The sequence below is a fragment of the Ilyonectria robusta genome (genome assembly GCF_021365365.1).
Source record: "Ilyonectria robusta strain PMI_751 chromosome Unknown BGZ61scaffold_38, whole genome shotgun sequence".
Taxonomy (NCBI): domain Eukaryota; kingdom Fungi; phylum Ascomycota; class Sordariomycetes; order Hypocreales; family Nectriaceae; genus Ilyonectria; species Ilyonectria robusta.
The window spans coordinates 363,659-383,147 of NW_025764472.1; the positions used below are offsets into that span (position 1 = coordinate 363,659).

The 19,489-nt window shown below is 53.8% G+C and overlaps 7 protein-coding genes across 7 annotated transcripts; 2 read left to right on the forward strand and 5 right to left on the reverse strand.

The window, feature by feature from the left end:
• Positions 1–214: 214 nt before the first annotated feature.
• Positions 215–1,457, reverse strand: BGZ61DRAFT_539990 (3-carboxy-cis,cis-muconate cycloisomerase; the record flags this gene model as incomplete). Its single annotated transcript, XM_046254853.1, has 3 exons — positions 215–997; positions 1,057–1,131; positions 1,188–1,457. The coding sequence occupies 3 exons, from the start codon at positions 1,455–1,457 to the stop codon at positions 215–217; spliced, it is 1,128 nt and encodes a 375-aa protein (XP_046096068.1).
• A 1,627-nt stretch (positions 1,458–3,084) lies between these two features.
• BGZ61DRAFT_510457 (sulfate transporter family-domain-containing protein) lies at positions 3,085–6,802 on the reverse strand (the record flags this gene model as incomplete). The annotated part of the gene is made up of 6 exons (XM_046252066.1): positions 3,085–4,930; positions 4,994–5,540; positions 5,593–5,735; positions 5,785–6,483; positions 6,573–6,660; positions 6,710–6,802. 6 exons carry the CDS (start codon positions 6,800–6,802, stop codon positions 3,297–3,299), a joined length of 3,204 nt encoding a protein of 1,067 aa, XP_046096069.1. The 3' UTR covers positions 3,085–3,296.
• Positions 6,803–7,338: 536 nt separating this feature from the next.
• Positions 7,339–7,653, reverse strand: BGZ61DRAFT_485638 (uncharacterized protein; the record flags this gene model as incomplete). The annotated part of the gene is made up of 1 exon (XM_046249733.1): positions 7,339–7,653. One exon carries the CDS (start codon positions 7,651–7,653, stop codon positions 7,339–7,341), a length of 315 nt encoding a protein of 104 aa, XP_046096070.1.
• A 423-nt stretch (positions 7,654–8,076) lies between these two features.
• On the forward strand, positions 8,077–8,504 carry BGZ61DRAFT_464768 (uncharacterized protein). Its single transcript, XM_046247507.1, has one exon. The coding sequence runs from the start codon at positions 8,084–8,086 to the stop codon at positions 8,468–8,470; it is 387 nt and encodes a 128-aa protein (XP_046096071.1). The 5' UTR covers positions 8,077–8,083; the 3' UTR covers positions 8,471–8,504.
• Positions 8,505–10,204: 1,700 nt separating this feature from the next.
• On the forward strand, positions 10,205–11,964 carry BGZ61DRAFT_433195 (uncharacterized protein; the record flags this gene model as incomplete). The annotated part of the gene is made up of 1 exon (XM_046243903.1): positions 10,205–11,964. The coding sequence occupies one exon, from the start codon at positions 10,205–10,207 to the stop codon at positions 11,774–11,776; it is 1,572 nt and encodes a 523-aa protein (XP_046096072.1). The 3' UTR covers positions 11,777–11,964.
• A 1,083-nt stretch (positions 11,965–13,047) lies between these two features.
• On the reverse strand, positions 13,048–14,013 carry BGZ61DRAFT_539994 (uncharacterized protein; the record flags this gene model as incomplete). Its single annotated transcript, XM_046254854.1, has 3 exons — positions 13,048–13,255; positions 13,318–13,524; positions 13,592–14,013. The coding sequence occupies 3 exons, from the start codon at positions 14,011–14,013 to the stop codon at positions 13,048–13,050; spliced, it is 837 nt and encodes a 278-aa protein (XP_046096073.1).
• A 3,672-nt stretch (positions 14,014–17,685) lies between these two features.
• On the reverse strand, positions 17,686–18,894 carry BGZ61DRAFT_154088 (uncharacterized protein). Its single transcript, XM_046237394.1, has one exon. It carries the CDS (start codon positions 18,739–18,741, stop codon positions 18,085–18,087), a length of 657 nt encoding a protein of 218 aa, XP_046096074.1. The 5' UTR covers positions 18,742–18,894; the 3' UTR covers positions 17,686–18,084.
• Between the last annotated feature and the right edge of the window lie 595 nt (positions 18,895–19,489).

The window sequence follows — 19,489 nt, forward strand, 5'->3', positions numbered from 1 at the left end:
GAAAGGCGACAGGACATGACGAATCCGACTGGCTGAATCTATCCTCGACGAATCATCCCATGGACCACGTTCCTAACGAGACAAGAAGATGTCTGGGATCAGCTCTCTTTCAGTCCCTTGTTTTGTTCCCGAGTGGGATTTCAGGGGCCGACCAATTCGTTTGACTTACTGCCTCGCCGCAGAAGCCGCTGAAACTCGGCATGGCCCGGTTCCATTAGTATGATCCCAGGACTCGATCGATCATTTCGCCAGATAGACCAAGGTATCTGGCAGGATCGAGCAGCTTTTCCGGAACGGCTCGGTCCAGGACAGAAGAAATCTCCTGTGTCTCCATCAACAGATCGAGCAATGGCCGTCCGCTGACGATGGCTCGTCGGCTGATTTTATATACCAGGTTATGGGCTCGCTGCCGGTCGAGATGAGGTGCCAGTCCCATCATCACGGCTTCAGCACAGATTAGACCATTGGTGATGTCCAAATTGGAACGCATGCGTGTGGTGTCCACCTCCAGGCCCGTGAGGAGCGCCTGTGCCTGCTGCAAGGAACCAGAGCTCAACAAGAAGATCTCGGGCACGGCAATCCATTCAGATTCCCAGGGGCCGGTGGAGCGCTCGTGATCCTCGACCATGGCGTCCAGAAGGGCCGCCACCAGTTGGCGTACCATAACCGTGCAGGCGTGGATGTAGTTGCAGGATATCGGATTACGCTTCTGCGGCATGGTGCTGCTGGAGCCGCGATCTTTAGTGTAGGGCTCGAAGGCCTTACAGACCTCGGTTTGCATTAGCAGCTTCATATCTGTCGCAATCTTGCCCAGAGTCCCGGTAACCAGTCCCAAGAAGCAGCCGACCTCTGCAATGCGGTCGCGTGCGGTGTGCCAGGCAATTTCTGGTTGGCCCAATCCGAGTTCCGCCATTAGCCCTTCTTGAACTCTGAGTCCAGCGTCGCCCAGCGAAGCGAGCGTACCAGCAGCACCGCCAAACTCGCCTACTGTAGGTTGCTACGCCCTGCCATTAGCGTATCGCGGTAACGGCGAGCGAGGCCAGCCAGAGAATCGACTATTGCTTTCAGGTCCTGCTCGACTAGAGCGAGTGCCTCTCGGATCTGCATGATGGTGGCCGTATCGGTGATATCCTGGGTGGTCGCTCCCAATGACAATATTCCCCAAAACCATCCGAGCAGACATCTACCAGCTGCTGGACTACTGGCAGGACGGGATAGCCGATCAACTCCGTTTGGATCTTCAGCTTCGCCATATCATTACTGTCGAGTGTGCACTTGGCTGCGATCTCATTGGCAGCGTGTTGGGGAATGAGACCAATTTTGGCCTGCACTTGCGCCAGTGCCGCCTCAATATCAAGGTAACATTGCAAACGGTGCTCGTCCGTGAAGACCCGGCGCATCGCCTCCGAGCTGAAGATGTCGCGGAATATTGCAGAGTCGATTGCTGTGGATGCCATTGGTATTTTCCTCTTGCCTTGACTATCCTGGATCATTCCACCGTCGCCACATCCAGTAAATGAACTATTAAAGGCCGCAAAGCGTGATCAAATAGAATTACGTCATTTGCGCTTCATTGGAAAGTGGGACAACTCGATCCAATACGGAATGTCAATGTCAGTACGGTAGAGTCGTGCATGTGAATCAACCCTTCTAAGTAGCCCGTGATTATCAAGCACCTAACTTGGTGTAAATGGCACCTACAAAAGTGGCTGAACCCCACCGGAGGTCCGATTCCGCAACACACATCAAAATTACTATAAGAGCTGCAGTGCGCAACCAATCTTCCTGTTCTGAATGATCTACCTAGATACCTCTGACCACAATAGAAGGGCCACTATCTGGGATGTCTTCAATGACGTCATTATCATCGTCATTGAGGTCATCGTCAAATCCTCCCGCCTCCATTTCCTGTGCAATTCGATACAGTATTTCTTCCACCTCAGGGCGAAGTGACTCGCTTGGTGCATCAGTTTCTGACCATTGTGAGAATTCCTGCAGAGCCACACTCTGGTCAAATGGCACCTGTGATCTCTCTTGAATAGGAAGCGTAGAGACTTCCTCTGGTGTTGTGTTGTCATCGTCTTCAGCCAGGTCGTCATCAACGTCCAGAGTGCGTAATCAACCAATTCAACTCAACTGGTACCTCCTCGCAGTTGGATTGACATCCGGCCAAGTATATTTCAGTTGGATTGAAGTTGGAGGAGGCTGCTCTCAATTGGATTGCAGTTGGTTGTTCCGACCAACGGATATCTCCGATCTTCACGTCTTAACGCCGATCCCACTCAGTGATGTAATTAATCAGGGCGATTAATTAGCGATTCAATGAATCTGAATCCTTGGTTGGGATTATTTATCTGAATCAAGGCTGGCCAAGATTAATTAAGTTGAGTCGTGCTATTTCAAGAACCCCTTTTTGCTAGTTATATAACTTTATCACGTGAAATCCGGTAATTTCTTTCTGATTTCCTTACCTTCCCCTTTACCCACCAAAAATTCTATGACAACTAGAGGTGACCAAGAATCACACAAAAATCTACTAGCCTAGGTCCAGCGACCTGACCACAATCTCATCTCGTAGGGACGATTGAGTAGCCGGAAGGAAGTTATCGCCGGATGGTGTTGGTGTTGCTGAGGGCCAGCTAGCCCGGCCCCCCCTTCCGCATCTGCCTCATGTTCCCCTTCCCCTTGTATTTGTAGCTGTTCGTGATCGAGTTGATAACGGCGTTGAAGCCTGCGTCTGTGACGGCGTTGAAGCCCGTGATGGCGTTGGAAAAATCGTCAATCGGCGTGAAATTATCGTCATCGATGAAGAGAGACTCGGTTTCGCTATTCATCATAAAACGTTGATGAAAATAATGATATTGGGGGTGTCATTGAGGAGTGATGTTGACACGTAGGACAGGGTGATGTAAAGGGGAAGGAAATGTAGTTGCGGGAGGGATTTTGTCGGACACATAGATAATTCACAGGCCAAGTTGAAAGTTCATAAGATTGAGGGAAACAGCTGGATTGAGCGCAAATAAGGCCTTGTAGGGCACCTTGAATTGACTGATAGTGATAATGTGATGTCTGTCTAGGTCTGCCTGTTGAGATCCGTTGTTTGACGGATCAATGGCTATTCCGATCCATTGGTGGCTGGGATGTGGATGTCTTCTTGTCAATAGCTTCCGCTGGTTAGCGCTAGTTTTCTTCTTCAATTAATACAACATGCTCATTTCAACAGAGACTCCTGTATCTTCCGAAAGTCCTTTTGTTTGATTCATTTTGTTTCGACATACTATGAAATGGCAAAGGTCCTACCCCGCCGTAGTCAAGATGTACGACGTAATAGCGCTCATTCGCTCGCTGGTGAGCTTCAAGGATATCCTCAATAGCTCCCGCGCGACTTCAGGATCCTTCGCCTGAATCCTGGCCAAATGTTCCCGATCCATAAGCCAGACCACACAATCTCTTCCCACGACAGCTGTTGCTGTCCGATCTGTGTCCGAGAAGAAAGGCAGTTCGCCACATGTCGTTCCCGCTAGGATGCTCTCACACAGCCATCCCTGGGGAAGGTCGTACTCGGCGCGGACGATGCCTCGTTCCACAAGGTAAAACCCATTGGCTTGCTCTCCGCGCCGGGAGATGACAGTGCCGGCAGGGTACTCCCGGCGGGTAAAGTATGTGGTCGCCGGGAACCAAAAGCCCTCGTTCTTGTCGCTCAGGCCCTGGAAGATCTGCAGCATGAGCCTGAGAGGCTCCTTGAAGCTTTGCCACTTGGTTGGGTGCTGGATATCGATACTGCTGAGAGCGTCATGAGCCGCCTCGACGAGATAGTTCCGACGAGGCGAGAAGAACGGCGGGTCGAAGGACGACAGAGCCGAGGACTTCGCCGCAGGGACATCCAGATTTTGGACGGAAAGCCGCTTCAGGGAATTCAATTCCTCCTGCCTAGCATAGAGAGTCTTGAGGAGCTCGTTTTCGCAGCTTTCCAATGCAGAGTTGAGATTGGGGAGCATCAACACCTCGATCCCATCGCTCCCTAGCCCAACAGCTCTCAGATTTCGCCCAAGCTGGCTTTCGGCGTCCACGCCGCTTAGGACGAGAACAACGTACTTATTATCGAGCAACCGGCTGACGGTATTGAAAGCCTCGCCGGCAGAGTAATCGAGCCCAGTGACGTGCCACAAATCCAAAATCAGAAACTTGATGGGCTGCTTGAAAAAGGCGTCATCCTCCAAGAGGTCTCGAATCTTCTCCTCCACACTCACAATGGTGCCAAAGAAGAGGTACCCTGTAAGTTTCACGATATAAATCTGCCGGCCGACTTCATGCAGATAATGATGCTGCGAGGGATTGCGCCTCACTGTGGATGTGACAATGTCGCCGGAATAGCTTGCACGAATTGCCGACACCCGGGACGTCTGCAGGATTAGCGACACAAAGGCCAGTAGAATACCGACCCCGATGCCCACCACGAAGTCATGAATGCCCATGACAAGGACAACCACGACGACAGTAAGATACTCGGCCAGCTTCAGCTTTTTGCGAGGGAGCCACAGCGCCTCCAGCAGCAGCTCAAAGCCGAGATCGAAGATCAGGGTGCCCACCATCATTACAGGAATGAACCCAATAAGTGATGGACCCACGACCATAACTCCGAAGGTTGCTGCTGCTAGCATGTAGCCCGCAAGCCGAGAATTCCCGCCTGATCGCATGAAGAAGACGGTGTTGGCGTAGACCAGATAATTCTGAATGCTGCCGAAGCAACCAGACAGGAAGTTGGAATAGCCGTGAAGCCTCAGCTCTTTATCGAGATCGGCATGGTCCTCGCCGCAATTGAGAACCAAGGCAGGGACGTTGATCGGAATGTGGAGAATACCGAAGAAGGTCAAAGCTAGCATTGCGGGAATGGTCTCAATAACAGCATCCCAACGCACAAGTTTGAACTCTGATGCAGTTGTCAGCAGCGTCATTAAAAGAAAGGTGATTCTCATGAGCCCGAGAGACTTACTGTAGAGCGTGTAGAAGTACCACCACGGCTCACCAGAGGGTGGGCCTTGAAAGATCCATCCATGGTCGCGCAACACGTCCACATCCAAGACGTCGATTGCGAGTACAAAGAAGTAGAGGGTCAGTGGAATCGCCAGAACGTACAGAGGCAAGAAGAACTTGGATGTGATCTTGGACTGGCCATAGAAGAGGACAATAGCCAACACAAGGGGGGTGACCCAGAGCATGACGGTCGCCGAGTCTGCCAGCTTCTTCAGCGTGTCGAGGTCATACTGAAGACTACCATCGAGACGAGCCGAAACCTCGAATCCAGTGGCGATCAAGAACCATCCAACACCGCCGATGCAGCCAATCAAGATGTGCCTGGGGATGAACCCCACCATGTATCTAACCTTGAACCGTCCCATGAGAAAGAAGACGAGGCCGGTTATCATAGAGCTGACGGAATATGACACAATAGTGGTGGCAATCACTGCATCGGGTTTGTCTGCGCCAACAGTGTCGGTGATCGTCGCTGCCATGTTGTGGAAGAAAGGAACGACTTCGATCTGTGCCATGTTAATCGACGGGGGTGCTGAATCCAGGGCGGAGGATACTGACCAGCTCAGAACCCACTGAGCCTTTGAAGATGCTCCCCGATGAGAAGGTGATCTGGGACACAATGGTGCTGACATAGAAGACCGAGATTCCGGCGGAACCGAGATGAGCAAAGATGGGCTTCCCCAGAGGAAAAATGATCATGCCTACAGCCGTCGGCGATGGATGAGAGCCTCTAGGAACAGACAGACATACCGTAGCATAAAGCATCCAGGATGTTGAGCAGGAGGCCCACTGCCACGACAGGCAGGCAAGAGACGGGCGCGACCACAGCGCCGTGCCACAATGCCTTGCGATCCCAGCGACGAGGGTTGACGGCCACTGCAACGCCATGGGCCATCCGCTCTTCCATCTTGTGGCCGGCTTCCACCAAACCACTTATCCATGGACGCTTTGTTTGAGACTTTTGTTGTCCCTCGAGGTCCCCTGTATAGCATCGCCTGCCGCCCGAAGCCACCGTAGATAACAATGGCATCTGCTCCGAGGCCTCGTTCGTGTGGTGGCTGTCCCGCTGTTGCCCAACGAGGGTCTGGTCGTTGTCACTGACTTCGCCATTATCGGGGCTGTGGAGGTGATCTTGGGCAATCGACTGGGGAGGTGACCTCTTGAGTAGATTCGCTAGCACCGAGCGGCCAGCGGGCGCTTCGGTTTCGTGCTCCTGGGCTTCTGGCGATGGGGGCTCAGAAACCTCAACAATCGTCGCCGAGTTGCGCGCATGCTCGCCAGTGGACGTATCATCGCTAGCATCGGACCCCACACCTTCATGGTAAGAAGATCTCGCCCGTTGCAGGAATGCAGGACTCGACTGGGCCTGTCCGTCTGAGAGCAGGTAGCTCGCAAGCTCCGCCGTGTCTTCCCCCACACTTCGCGCATTCTGTACCCTGTCGACAGGCACTGTCCCAGTGTTAGCAGAGCTCAGGAAGCACGGGCCTATACATGGACGTGGGGAAGCCCAGGGCGAAGGTGATGGATCATGGATGCACATACACAAGCTCTCTCGTACGGAGCCGTGGATGAAGGACCGGATCGGCTCCCGGTGGCCAGGGGCGGAGCTGATGGAGGATGGCCGTGCTGAAGCAATTGGATGCTGGGATCCGTGGGAGGTACTGGAGCTAGAAACAGCATCCCCGGCTTGCGACTGCGACAGGTCGCGCCGTGAGGACGAGCTCAATGCCCTCCTCCTCCACGGAATAAAGCCCAGCGGCGAAGACATGGCTATACACCTAACCCACAGGCCACAGAGCTCCTCGAGGGCGGATGCAGTCGGATGGATCTTAATATCGCATGAGAGCGATGAAGGGAGACGACGAGAAGCATTCAAGGCGTTCGGATCACGGATGGCGAGGATTCTTGGGGAATGGAGTGACGAAACTCAATGACCAAACCAAGTGGGTCATGAGTCTTGCGGGCGCAGGCTTCCCTGGCTTCCTTGGCCTCTCCGGCTCCGATGGCTCCAAAGCCTCCAATGGATCGGTCGAGGTAAACGTTGCTCGTTAGAAGTCCCTTCCAGAAGTCCAGATGGCTCCAGTGCAACTCAGGCTAGGCCGGCGACATCAAAGAAAAAATTGAGACGGCAGCGGCCTCTGCTCGAGTGTGAGTTTGTTGACATGACGTCGTATCGACGCGTAGCTGATGGGTTGAAAGTAAAATAGAAAGAGAGAGAGAGAAGCGTGCTAGCTTAAGGTTTTCTCGGCAGTCTAAAATTCGCATTTTTTCACCTATCCAGGCCAGAGCCTGGAGGTGGCCATGTCATTTGTCGATGCTCTGGTCAGCATGGGCGATGTCTTCATGGAGAGAAGGAAAAGGAGGGGAGCCGAGTAGGGTGTTGTTGGCGGCCGAGTAGGTTTTGGAGTTGTTGGCATTGAGGTCATTGAAGATATCGCGGGCACTGGGTGCGCCGACGTGGGCGGTGCGCTGGACCGAATGCATGTGGCCGTTGGTGCTGCCGGCCAGCCATGCGTCGGGCCTTCGCGGGAAGCGGAAATCGTGCTCTGTTATTGTTGGGTTCATGGCGTCTAGGGGAGTCGAGATGGTGATGGGAGTCGCTATGGTGGTTGAGGGCATGATGTGGAGGGAGCGAGAGAGAGGGAGAGTGGTGAGTGAGAGGCTGACCCAGACGCTGGAAGGAAAGATCCCCCCCACGCTTGGGCAAGGCGGGCTTTCGGTTGGAGGGCAGGAGGGTGGGAGGTGGCTCTGCGTCTGCGCTGCGTCTGCGCTGTGTCTGCTTCTACGTGCGCCCCCGTAGCGGCAGCGGATGCGCTGCTACTTGGTGCTGCCGGCTGCTGTTGGGTGCTGTTCTGTAGTGGGGCTGCCCACTGAAGCCGCTGCGCTCGGGTACCTTGTGCTGATTCAAAGAGGTGGTGACCGATCCGGGTGGTCCAGAGAGGTTAGTTGAGTTCCGTTCTCAGGGTGCGCGAGGCGTCAGGACGAGGGGTGATCCCCATCAGAATACGAGCTTAGTTTAATCACCAAAAGAAAGGCTGCATTGAGGGACATGTCGTTTGGGGAGAGGACGTTCCCATACTGCAGGCCCGCCGTGATGAATGACCACTTCGACCGCAAGCATCTTGGGGCGATGGGTGAGAAGGCGCGCAACAGCCAGATCAGTTGTGAGCACCTGAAATGCAAGGAGCAGGGGCTGGAGCTGGAGGAACTGGACCATTTCCGGAACCACGTACAACGTGTCCACGGCGTCAGGTTTCGGCCTGGGAACCTTTTTCGTCGGTTTATTAGGTTTGTCTGGCTGCCGGTCGGGACGGGGTGTTGGTGGAGTGTGATTAAAGGTGAGAGCTTATCCCTTGGCTGTCAGGAGGCTTCCGCAGCATTTTCAGGGCGAGGGAACGGCGCGTCAAGCGATGGTGGGCTGAGGACTAGCCATTGAGATTATACACCTCGCTCTAGAAAGGGATTGCCTGCCAGGATTGCCGAATTCTTCTGCTACAAACTTCACGCTGCGATTCTAGGGCTCATTGTGAGTTGCCCTAGAAACCCACACAGCTTAGCGACATACATCTGCCGGTTAACTCCGTATATTGGGCGATATTTGCCATGCGATTGAGACTGAAATACAACCCCAGGCAGCTCACTGTGCAATATCCCGCGTGGGGGAAAAGTCAATTTGAGAGCAAGAAAGCAAGGTCTGCAGCTGCACATCGACGTTTCAATGAAAGGACGCCTCGTTATGATATTGTGACGACGTTTTTCATCATGACCTGACGTGGTTGAAAATACCTGACGCCAATGTCCGTTTGAAGCCTCCGAGCATGTCACAGCAACCCTGCCATCCGGCGTCCCCGGCTCATGTAGCTTGCAAGTTGGGAGAAGCGGGCACTAGTGCCATGTAAATAGGCACCCCAAGGGGATATGATCCTCCACACAAGCGCTAACTCAGGGCTTGGAGCACCTGTGATCGGCAGACTTTGACTATCTAGGCTCTGATGCTACGCTGCATTGCTTCCCTTGGGTCGTATTTACCCCGCAAAGATCGGTCATCAACATCACGCTGAGAGCCTCCTTAGAGTTCAGCTTCCCCGCCTCCCGTTGTTACCCTCAGCCGCAGCCAATGCCCAATAGGATCTACATCCACAGCCGAGCGCTGACAGGATATGTTCTTCGTCTTCATTGGCCAATGTAGCCTTGGTGAGAGACGTAAGCCCAAGTTTAACAACAGCTACGTGGTTCGAGATCAGAATCGACCCACGCGTATCCTACACAGGTTTCGTTGTCCTTTTTTCTTGATACATCTCCACTCACCCTCCTCATGTTACACAATTGACTCTCCACTCCTAATAGGCCTCTCGATATCCCTGCAGCATTCCCGGCCGGTGATTCCAACTTCATCCGAGGTTACAGTTTCCCAACGACATGCTGCAGCATTTTCACACAGATGACGAACTGATATTGATAAACTGCACATGTCTTCGTATCTGCCGGGGAAAATTACGCCTTATGTGGTCATCATTTTGCGAGGGAGGCCGAGGTAGATGCATTGCGGGCAACACTCGGGGTGGCAACAGTTGCAACGGATCACGGAGATAGTTAGACTCCTCCTGCCTGAGTTTCATCCACATGTCTGCCCTAAGAGTTCAGGGTATCATCTATGTACTCCTTGGACTAGATACATCGAGTATTGAACGGTGGTATTGGTCATTAGAACTTCGTCAAGTGCAAGGTCCGCGACAACACCCGGAAGGGTCGTTCTGTCAGATGTTGCAACATGTCTCAGCCATGCCATTGTTGGTGTAGTACAATGATAAGTCCTTGGCCCGATTCACTCCCTAACAAAACCGAGCATGATTTTCTGTCACCGAAGAGGCTCGACCTCAATTCCAGTGCAGGTTCCCAGCCACGGAATACAACTGCCGACCATCATGTGAGAATATTGGAGCCATGCGAGGTTGCGTTCATGCCGACGTTCTCCGCATTCACGACGTTCAATATAAAAACAAATGGGTAATACGAGTCGCCAAAGCAGTATATATAACCGGCCTGAATCCCTTCTCACTCTGCTTTCTACACCAGAACTCAATCCATCATCCACCTACAATCCTACAAACTTTTCAAGCTCAATTCATCGCTCTAGCAACTTTTCGGAACTCTTCCAAAACTGTTCAACATGGGTGACATCCGAAGCCCCTCTTCCGAATCCAGGGACACCAAAGTGCTCAACATCGACCCATACGCGCTTGTTGAAGCCCTCCTCGGCCAGAGAATCGAAAAACCAGCCTCGGACAGCCTCAACATGGGCTACGATGACTTCGACATGAAACTTGACTCGGAGATGTCCTCCGGGGGAGGAGCAGGGAACTTGCGCCCCGACTCGCCACCCAAGGATATTCAAGTCGGCGCCATCAACCCCTACGCCCTTGTCGAGGCTCTCATCGGCCGCAACATTGACAGGCAGAACATGGGCTCGGAGAGGATTCTCTCCAATGTCTTGCAGACAGACTATGACGAGCTCTTTGACATGAAGCACGGCTCTGTCCTGTTCGCTGGCCTGAAGCTCAACGAGAAGGAGAGAAAGGCCGTGAAGCTGTCCGAGAAGGAAATGAAGATCCTTAATGAACGGGACATCATGACTCCTGATCTCTCAGAGATACGCAAGGTCGAAGATCTTGAGAAGGTCGGACTCAAGGACCTCGAGAAGACACCCGTCAAAGCTGCTCGCATGCAGAATGGCAAGTTACATATGGTTCTTCAGGCCCCGTCCCTTGGCCGAAAGCTCTCCAACCGCGAGGTTTCCATGTGTGTCAACGAGCTTGTCACCCCCTTCAGGATGCAGAAGGGCCAGTGGTCGCCGCCAAACGGCTCGTGGCGCGACATGTATGACTACTTCTTCCAGCGGGTCAACGAGCGCCTTATCGGCAACCTCACCATGTTCGAGATTGGTGAAAGGAAGAAGACGCTGCACAGCTTCGATGACCCGACACAGGGCTGCCTTGGAAACAGCTGGCTGATTGCCGCTCTGTTCTCAGTCTTCTGGTCCGACCCATTGGTTATCAACCGCGCTACCCGCGTCCACCAGACCAAGGAGGAGAAGAAGCGCCTCTCCATCAAGTTCCACGACAAGGGCGGTGACAACAATGCCCGCACCGAAACTGTTGAGGTCGACTACGAGATCCCCATCAACAACTCCAACAACATGCCGATGTACTGCAGCGCCAGCGACTGTGCTGACATCTGGCCATCGCTGTACGAGAAGGCCTTTGCCAAGTGGGTTACTGGCAGCTCATCGGAGCACCCGGACATCACCCAGCTGTACTCTGGTGATCCTGTTAAGGCCATGGCCCAGATCAACGGCCGAGAGCCTCACTACTACGTGACCGAGAACCACGCTGCCAACGACATGTTGGGCCTGGTGCGAGCCAACTGCATGAACTTCAAGACCATCAACCCGATGACGGCCTGGACCTACGCCACCGGCGGCAACTTCCGTGGCAGCAACATTGTTGCCAACCATGCCTACTCCATTCTCGGTTACACCGTCCTTGGCGACAACCAGTACATTGTGCTGCGCAACCCATGGGGTGTTACGGAGCCCATTGGATTGACCAGCTACCCTGGACTCCTCGAGCGTGTCGACCCCAACTTGTGGCACCCAGCTGCCCTGCTCGACCACGGCGGCCTTCTTGCCATTGAGGCTCAGGCCTTCAAGCACTGCTTCGCCTGCCTTGGTGTTACCAAATAAGTCTCGAAATGCTGCGGAGATGGTTTCAGTCCCTTCTTTCTGCGTTGATATTTATCCCGGCAAATGATAGGAAGTCACTCCTTCTACAGTACTCGGAACTGAACGCAAGTTTTCCAGGCGCCACAGCTTCAATCTATCTGAGGATGGATAAGTGGGACCTATGATGGGACATTCCTTATTGATCCGGCCAGCGGAACCAAAAGTCTTAACAAAACTGCCTTGTGTCAATGGAGGAAAACATTAAGTTCTAAGTTGGATTGAAACATGAGCAAGGATGTGGATAATCGCATTCGCTGGGTGTACAGGACTACTACGTAGTCAGCTAACGGTGTGAAAGGGTGGATGAAAGGGCATTTTCTCAAGGTCAGTGACTTTCTTTCGCCCCTGGTCGCGCATGGTGTCGGCGCAGTTTTATCACTGTTTCCTCACAACGCCCGGTCTCCTACCGGAACTGCCAGTTTTCTGCCCCGATTTGTACACGCCGACACCCTCGAGCAATTTTTGGTTGTCCATTGGCCTTGGAGTGACCTGAGCTGGAAAGTTTTTTTTTTCCCCGCGAGTAGTGAGCTCTCAAGATCAGGGGGGAAAACTGTGGGGGCTTTGTAAGAGTAAACTTTATTGAAATTTCCACCCCCTTTTTATAAGGCAGTAAAATGAATTCATCCGCCTGACCTATTGATCTTCAAATTCATTGATTGACAAGCGATTTATTCACAGGGAGATAGAAGCACATTTCAATCTTCATGCTGCTGCAACCAAAAAAAATCTGACGGCCCTCTGGTTAGGGCGCCAAGTCTAGCCACAATGACACCTATTCCAAATAGCGAGGCTCGAGCAATTGTTATTTTGGCCGTCCCGACAGAAGATGCCTTGACCAACATCGTCAGCGAGGAAAAAAAAGTTCGGGGACGACGCACGAATTCGCACCACACATGAGCGACACCACGAGATCTCATGGGTGTCGTGCATCATTCATTCTTGTCCAATACATTTGGTTGATAAGGCAAAGCACAGCGTCTTTCCAATAGATCAACCAAAGGGCCCTAACAAAGACCCCTTTCTTGCGGACGAGCTTCGGCACTGGTCACCACAAAGGACCGGTCGTCACTGGGGATACGTGATGCTAGTACCGAATGTCCAGGAAGAATGCCTCAGGCACCCACTACAGTTTTACAACTGCCGAGACGAGCACTGTGAAGTCCATATGCGAGGAAAAGTCTGCAACTGGCATGAGGCACTGGAAGCTACGCAAAGGCGCGAAGAGATGCGTATCAAAGTTCCTCTGTCTGCAGCCGGTCACGGACGAGCCTGAGCACATCGACGTCGGGATCATTTCGTCTAGGTAGCTGTAGCCTTTCTGCAATAGACCGGTACGCCTCTTCAAATCTCGGCTTCGAACTCGCATGCACCCAGAAAACGCTGGTCTGCGGTGATGTGTCGTGGATGTGGCGCGCGAATTGAATGGCAACCTGCGATTTCCTTTGGTCTGTCAGGGGAATGCCGACCCTCCAAAGAAGCTCATGGAGCACAGTAGCACGAACCCAAACCCGCCCATGCCTACGAGGGCCATGCGACCGACGCAGCGTGTGTATTGTTCCTTTATCCACGCCATAACATTCGGTCGATCGACGAAGTCGGGGTCTCGGTCGAAAGGCACGCCGAAGCAGGGTTTGCGAGCAATCGATGTGTCTCCTTCGGGTTGGAGCGAGACGCCTTCAAGCCTCTCCCGTATGTCGAGCAAGATTGTACTGCGAAAAATGATGGCGTCAGCCCGCTCCATCGTGCCCAAAACCTCTGGTCGATGCACTGACTCACGTCTGGTCGATTTGCAGACATAGCATGATAGTCTGTTCATAGCGTTCTAGGTTAGAGACGATCGCGCTAACTTCTTTTCTATCGAACGGCCACTTGAGGGCACGAAGTCCGAAACGACGCATCGCCTGACGGGCATTACCCGGATCCAGCCTGCTCTGCAACTGGGCCAGCTCTGATGTGCAGGCATCAACAGAGTCGACCAGTCTTCGCGACGTGGCGAGCGCTTGACTACTCGGGTCAACAAGAAGATGCCGAACTCCTTGGAGGGTTGTGCCTAGGTCGTATAACCGGCATCGGAGGCGTGTGATGTCGGCCCTAGCATTGCCGACGGCGGTGGAGTAATCGAGGCAGAGGACGGCGACTTTGGCGGACAGGTCGATGATTGCGATGACGCTTGCGGCGAGTCCCACCGCCTCGGCCATGGTACGCGAAAACGTACTGATAGTCAGGGAAGTAGTTTTCGAGGTAGTCAAGCTTGCGCTTCAACAGCCCGAGATGATGAGGGAGGGGATCTAGCAACAGTACTAAGGTGAGTGCCCAACGAGGCTGTGGCGTGGCTGAGTTGTCGACGCAGACTTCCGCCGAGGAGGCAGAAGCTCTTTTGTGCATTTCGCAGTGATTGGCCCGACACAGTACATCGCTATTTTGGGAGAGAGGCAACGGCTGATATGAAAATGAGCATAAGAATCTCTTCCATGGAGGCGCTCGCTCCCGTCGATGTCCACGGTCAGCGGTCTCCTAGCGCTACTACTCCGTGGGCGGCTGGAGTGTGTGACACGTGTAGGACGATCGTCAAGACCTGTCCCGGATTAGTGGGCGAGTGGCGGGTCGCTGGGCCCTGGACTCGTCCTGGCTACCAATCAGCCGAACCAGAGAAGGACTGCGTATCAGTAGAAGATGACCAAGCTCTCCGGGTGGGCCTAACCTAAATATCCTCTCGGATGTCTGTGGCCCACCACTGACTCGCTTATATGGTCCTATCCGAGAGATGGCGAGGCAAGCCACTTTGGGCCAGAGCGAGGACGTGGTCCTATCCGAGAGATGGCGAGGCAAGCCGCTTTGGGCCAGAGCGAGGACGTCGCGGTACACCGCCCTGCGGCTGCTCCTTTGGACCAATCCCTGCTGCTGCCGGGGAGCCACGTCGTCTTGTTGAAGGTGAATCGACTTTATTCCGATCGACACCACCAACATGCCCATGCTTGCGAGCAGGACCGCTGGGCAAGGGTGCGTGTCTGGGAGCGAGTATGGCGATGGACACCAAAGAACCCAACCCTAAGGGGCGGGCGGCTGATACATGGGCGCCCGGGCGTGTAAATAACATTGGGCGCCTGCGCCGCCTGGTTAAGCGCAGACCAAGTACGTAGCATACAGCACGTCATCGCTGTACCTGGAACCGCCTGTAAAGATGCTGTCAAGCGAAGGCCCAACCAATTATACGCAAGAGCCAGCCGCGCAGGGGTATCCCACTCAGAAATCATGCAGCAGCCTGACTTAGGGCTCACTACAGGATCCCAATTCAGAGGTTCTTCTAAAGTGAAAGTGAATTTGGACGGCTAGACAAGTCAGCAAATGTGAAAGGTACAGAGCACACATTGCCCGCACACCGTCCGCGTGGACCGCAGTTGGTGTGAGTGTCCGATGCAGCTACTGACTAGCTACGACCGAGCGGTGCCTGAATTTGGGTAAGCAAGTGGTTTCAGCAGCATCCTTCAGCAGATCCCAACTCGGTAGGTCTAAGACGGTCTGCACATTGAGCTCGCTCAGCCTTAGAATCCTCACCGCGGAAGCCAAACATAACCTTCAACACTCAAAAAACGTCCCCGTCTTCGTGTCCGTGACCGAAACTGTAGGTATAAGTTGGGTCGTGCTCCTCCTGTAATCCCTTGGTCTCCCAAATATGCCCATCACCTTTTTCATAGTCATACCTCCTCGCTCCAGCCCAGCCCTATCCATTAATAAGAGCAGATTTGGGGTATCTCAACCTTTACTATGTCTCCATCATCAGGCCAAAAACCGCAGTTTAAGTGAACAGAACCCCTTTTAGTCCTTTTACGCCTCCTTTCAAAGTTCCTCCCGTCTGTCATATCGATATCTCGCATCCTGCTGACCCTTGCCTTCATCCTTCTAGTTCCGGACGAACCATTTCCGTACCGATCGATCATAGTTTTTCCGTCCGCTGGTTCAGGGAGGATCCTCCGCACCAACGAGCCCCACCTGGCTTCCGGAAGTCTCTATCAGTCGATGAGTCGAAGAAGAGGATGGAGAATATTCTTAAAGAGCTAGGTTTTCCACCAAAAAGTAACAAGCTCTAAGGCAGGATGTCTAGTGGGAAGTTCGCATTAGGCATTGGGTTTTACACTACTCAGCGCAACAGCAAGAGTGCGCGTCCATATCGTGCCGCCACACAGCAGCTCACCAGTTTTCTTGGGCATTGTTTAATGGACGCTCGATGGATTGGGCAGGTCACGCGAACCAATCAACAGCCTTGAGAGCATGACCCCTGAGATAGCCACACTATGATAGCCACATTGAGATAGCCGCGTCGAGACCCCTAATTTAAGCCACGGCGAGTTGGCCAAGACGAGCAGATGTTGCTTACGTTGCAGCAGTCTCCATGTCTTAAAAACTTCTATTGAGGTGTGTCGTGTGCTCAACCGGTCAAGATGTGCAGTGATGATCTTAAGGTTCTTATATCAATTCGCCGCCGACCGACAAACGTCCTTATCACTTAGCCGCTGAGCGGACGTTTTCTGTTTGCCTCCGAGATTGCCTGCGGCGTTCTGTTCTCCACGATCGGGGGCTTGCCGATCGCTTGATAGTGCTATAGCGCGACAGCCGTTAGCCGACTATGTGAGGGCGTTACGATCAGAGGGCTCAGCCTCAGCAACGTGACGGCATGAGATGGCTCGGGCTGTCGGAGGTCTCAGGAAGCTGAAAAACAGCTTCCTACTTACACAAAGCCGGACCCTTGGCCCGGCATGGTGATGTGGGGTGCCTCGCGTTATGTCCCACACGCAGCCACTCAAGGCGAGGCTGTTTGTGAGGCGTACAGGCCAACGCGCCGCCGTTCTAGGGGCTTGAGTGCCCTCACCCAAGTCGTCCGCCCACACTGGGGTAGTTGATTGGGACGGAACACGCTGAGCAGGCGATTCAGGTGACTCAGTGCTTCCAGGCGTGAACATCACCCAACGATTAGCTGCTTGCACAGCAGTCAAGTTATCCGGCTGAATATCGTTGGTCGGCGATCAGGTGTTCCGAGTGAGCGACTTAATGGTTGGCTGCTAGCATCCCGGAGAAATGAGTCGCCGACCCGTCATGCGTGCATCAAACATGCCTCCCCAATCGATCAACGTTTCGCAGCGACATGAATATCCCCCCCAACTTCCCCTCTCGATCTCGGCTCTCGACGATGGGTCACTCATGGCGAGACCGCAAAATCGAAAGCGGCAGCGCGCCGACGGGCCCTCGCAGCACGACAACCCACCAGCTCTCAACAGCGAATGAACCGACTCAGATGGACCCAAAGTGCAGCAAGTAGTTACCTCGAGTTCTTGAACCACAAGGCCCGGACCTGGCAGGTAGTAAAGCACCGAATGCCAATTGGACGTCGAAGAAGCAAAGGGTACACAAGTCCCCAAGATCTGACACTGGGCCCGACAAGACACATTTTCTCCGGCATCCCAGAGAGTGACATTGGCTAGCCAGGGCCGTCCTCACCTCACGGCACCGGCAACGCACCGTAGCGTCTCATCTCGGCCGCCCTGTCTTAAGGAACCCGGCGACAGCATCCCTAGCAGCAGGGGGGCTTGCTTTCTCCCCGTTTCCACCCCGCTCGAACACTACCCACTATGTCGGCATTCGGAGACTTTTTCCGTTCGGGGGATTGAGAGATGGGAGGAGAGCAAAAGAAGGACATCGTGCTTCGTTGCAGTGTCATCCGTTGGAGGAGCCGTGCTGGAGTGACAACACGCTAGCACCACGGGGCGGTGATAGTGGCAGCGCCGCTCATCATCCCCGCGGCCGTCGATTGGCCGGCCGCTGGGGCGGGACACAACACGGTTGGATCTCGGCACGAGGGGCGGATCAAACGGTTGTCCCCGCACTAGACCAGCCCGAACAAGACGCGGCTCAGGGACTCAGGGGCACCCAAGACTTGCTCGAGACGACCTTGTGCCTGACTGGCCGCAAAGCGTAATGCCCCAGACTCTCTCAGGTTCCGGCAGAAGGAGAGGCTCTTTGGGAGACTTACCTGGCAAGTATTGACGTCAACGTCAGTTAGGCTTGTCCTTCTTGACCTGTCTCTTACTCAAACATTATGCCATTGTTTTTCGGCACATCTGCCAACACAGCCAAAATGCTGCTGCTACGCTAATCATCGCTAAGGGGAAAAAGGCGGAGGGGATCTGCTTAAGTGAGACAATTTAAATAACTCTGCCCTCCCTTTCTTCCACATGCACCTGCATTCCCTCATGCCGCAGCGCTTTGCCGGTGCTTCAGTCAGGACATGCTACTGGCAGTGGAGCCATCAGCGGATGTAAACGTCGTTGGCGAAGTAGGTTCGGCCCTGGCCATTGCCTGCGCCAGAAGAGCCACAGACATCTTCGTGCGCCGAAAGAATCGCGGTCCTCCTCGATCTGATTGAGCTGTGATTCTCGAGACAAGTCTCGCGCTATCTGTGGCATAGCAGGGGCTGGTCCATCTATCTGTGGCATAGCAGGGGCTGGTCCATCGGGGGTAGGAGGGATTCGACTCGTACGCGAGACCATCGATTTGGGCCGTTCTTCTGAAAAAGCATGTTCGACCTCAGTTCTCAGACCCAGGCCGGCGGGATTCCGTTCGAGTGAATCACATGGTTCTGACCCCGAGTCTTGAGACATGGAACGGAAGTAATTTGACCGGCCCTGGACGATCAGGGGACTCTCCACCGTCAATGGCGGTAGCCTGCTGAATCTGTTGCCCTCCTTGGTGCTCTCTTGCAACTGTTTCGCGAGGATGCGGCTCTGCAGGACAAATGCGTCCAGCGGGGAGAATTCAGGGGGTACCTCTCCGGTGACATGCAGGCGGGGCGACCGCAAGGGCCGTGGCGAAGTCGAGCCGGTCGAGTTCTGTGAATTGGGCCGCAGGTCCAACAAATTTGGGGGCATCGCCATAGTTCCTTTGTTTTTGTAGCGCTAAGCGTCGTAGCCGCTTGATCCCATTCAGACAGTGGCGATGGATGAGGTTTCCAGAAAACCAGGTTCTCACAAGGTCTCGAGTGAGCTCGAATTTGACATTGGCTCGAAGGTGTCTCGGTCGGGTGTATTGTCGCCCACCTTGTTGGCTGTTGCCAGGAGCTCAGGGAGTCGATGAGCGAATGGGGCGACAATTTCCTACGAGTGTTGCGATGGTGAGGCGTGCCGCGCATAAAGCGATGAGGTCAGGTCGGACCCATCTAAACACAAGCAGCTAGATAGAGCTACCACCAATGTGAGAATGGTTCGAGATGGTCAGTTAAGAGTGATGTTGCCGTGATGGTCGTGCAAGAGTTCGCATGCGCTGGCAAACGAGGTCCAGATTGGGAGCGAGGTGCCTGGAAAGATCGGCCACAGTAGCGGGCGTGGATTGTTGGGCGCATTTGTTGTGCCCCCAATGTTGAGCCCCTAGGAATGTTACAAGGACTTGTGGCGGCGTCAACTCCCCGAATTCGACTATTTGTGGGCCAAAGAAAGGAAGCCATTGAGAGCATGCAGGAGGTCATTGCTGCAGAGCGTCCGGGCATACCACTTATCATCAAGGATTCATGGCAATACCCAGAACGCGATGAAGAAGGCGAATTACTATGCAAGGCGACTGCTAAAGGTGTGGTCAACGTGGCTCGATATTATCACCATGAGACGGTCCAAATCCACAGGTATTGGA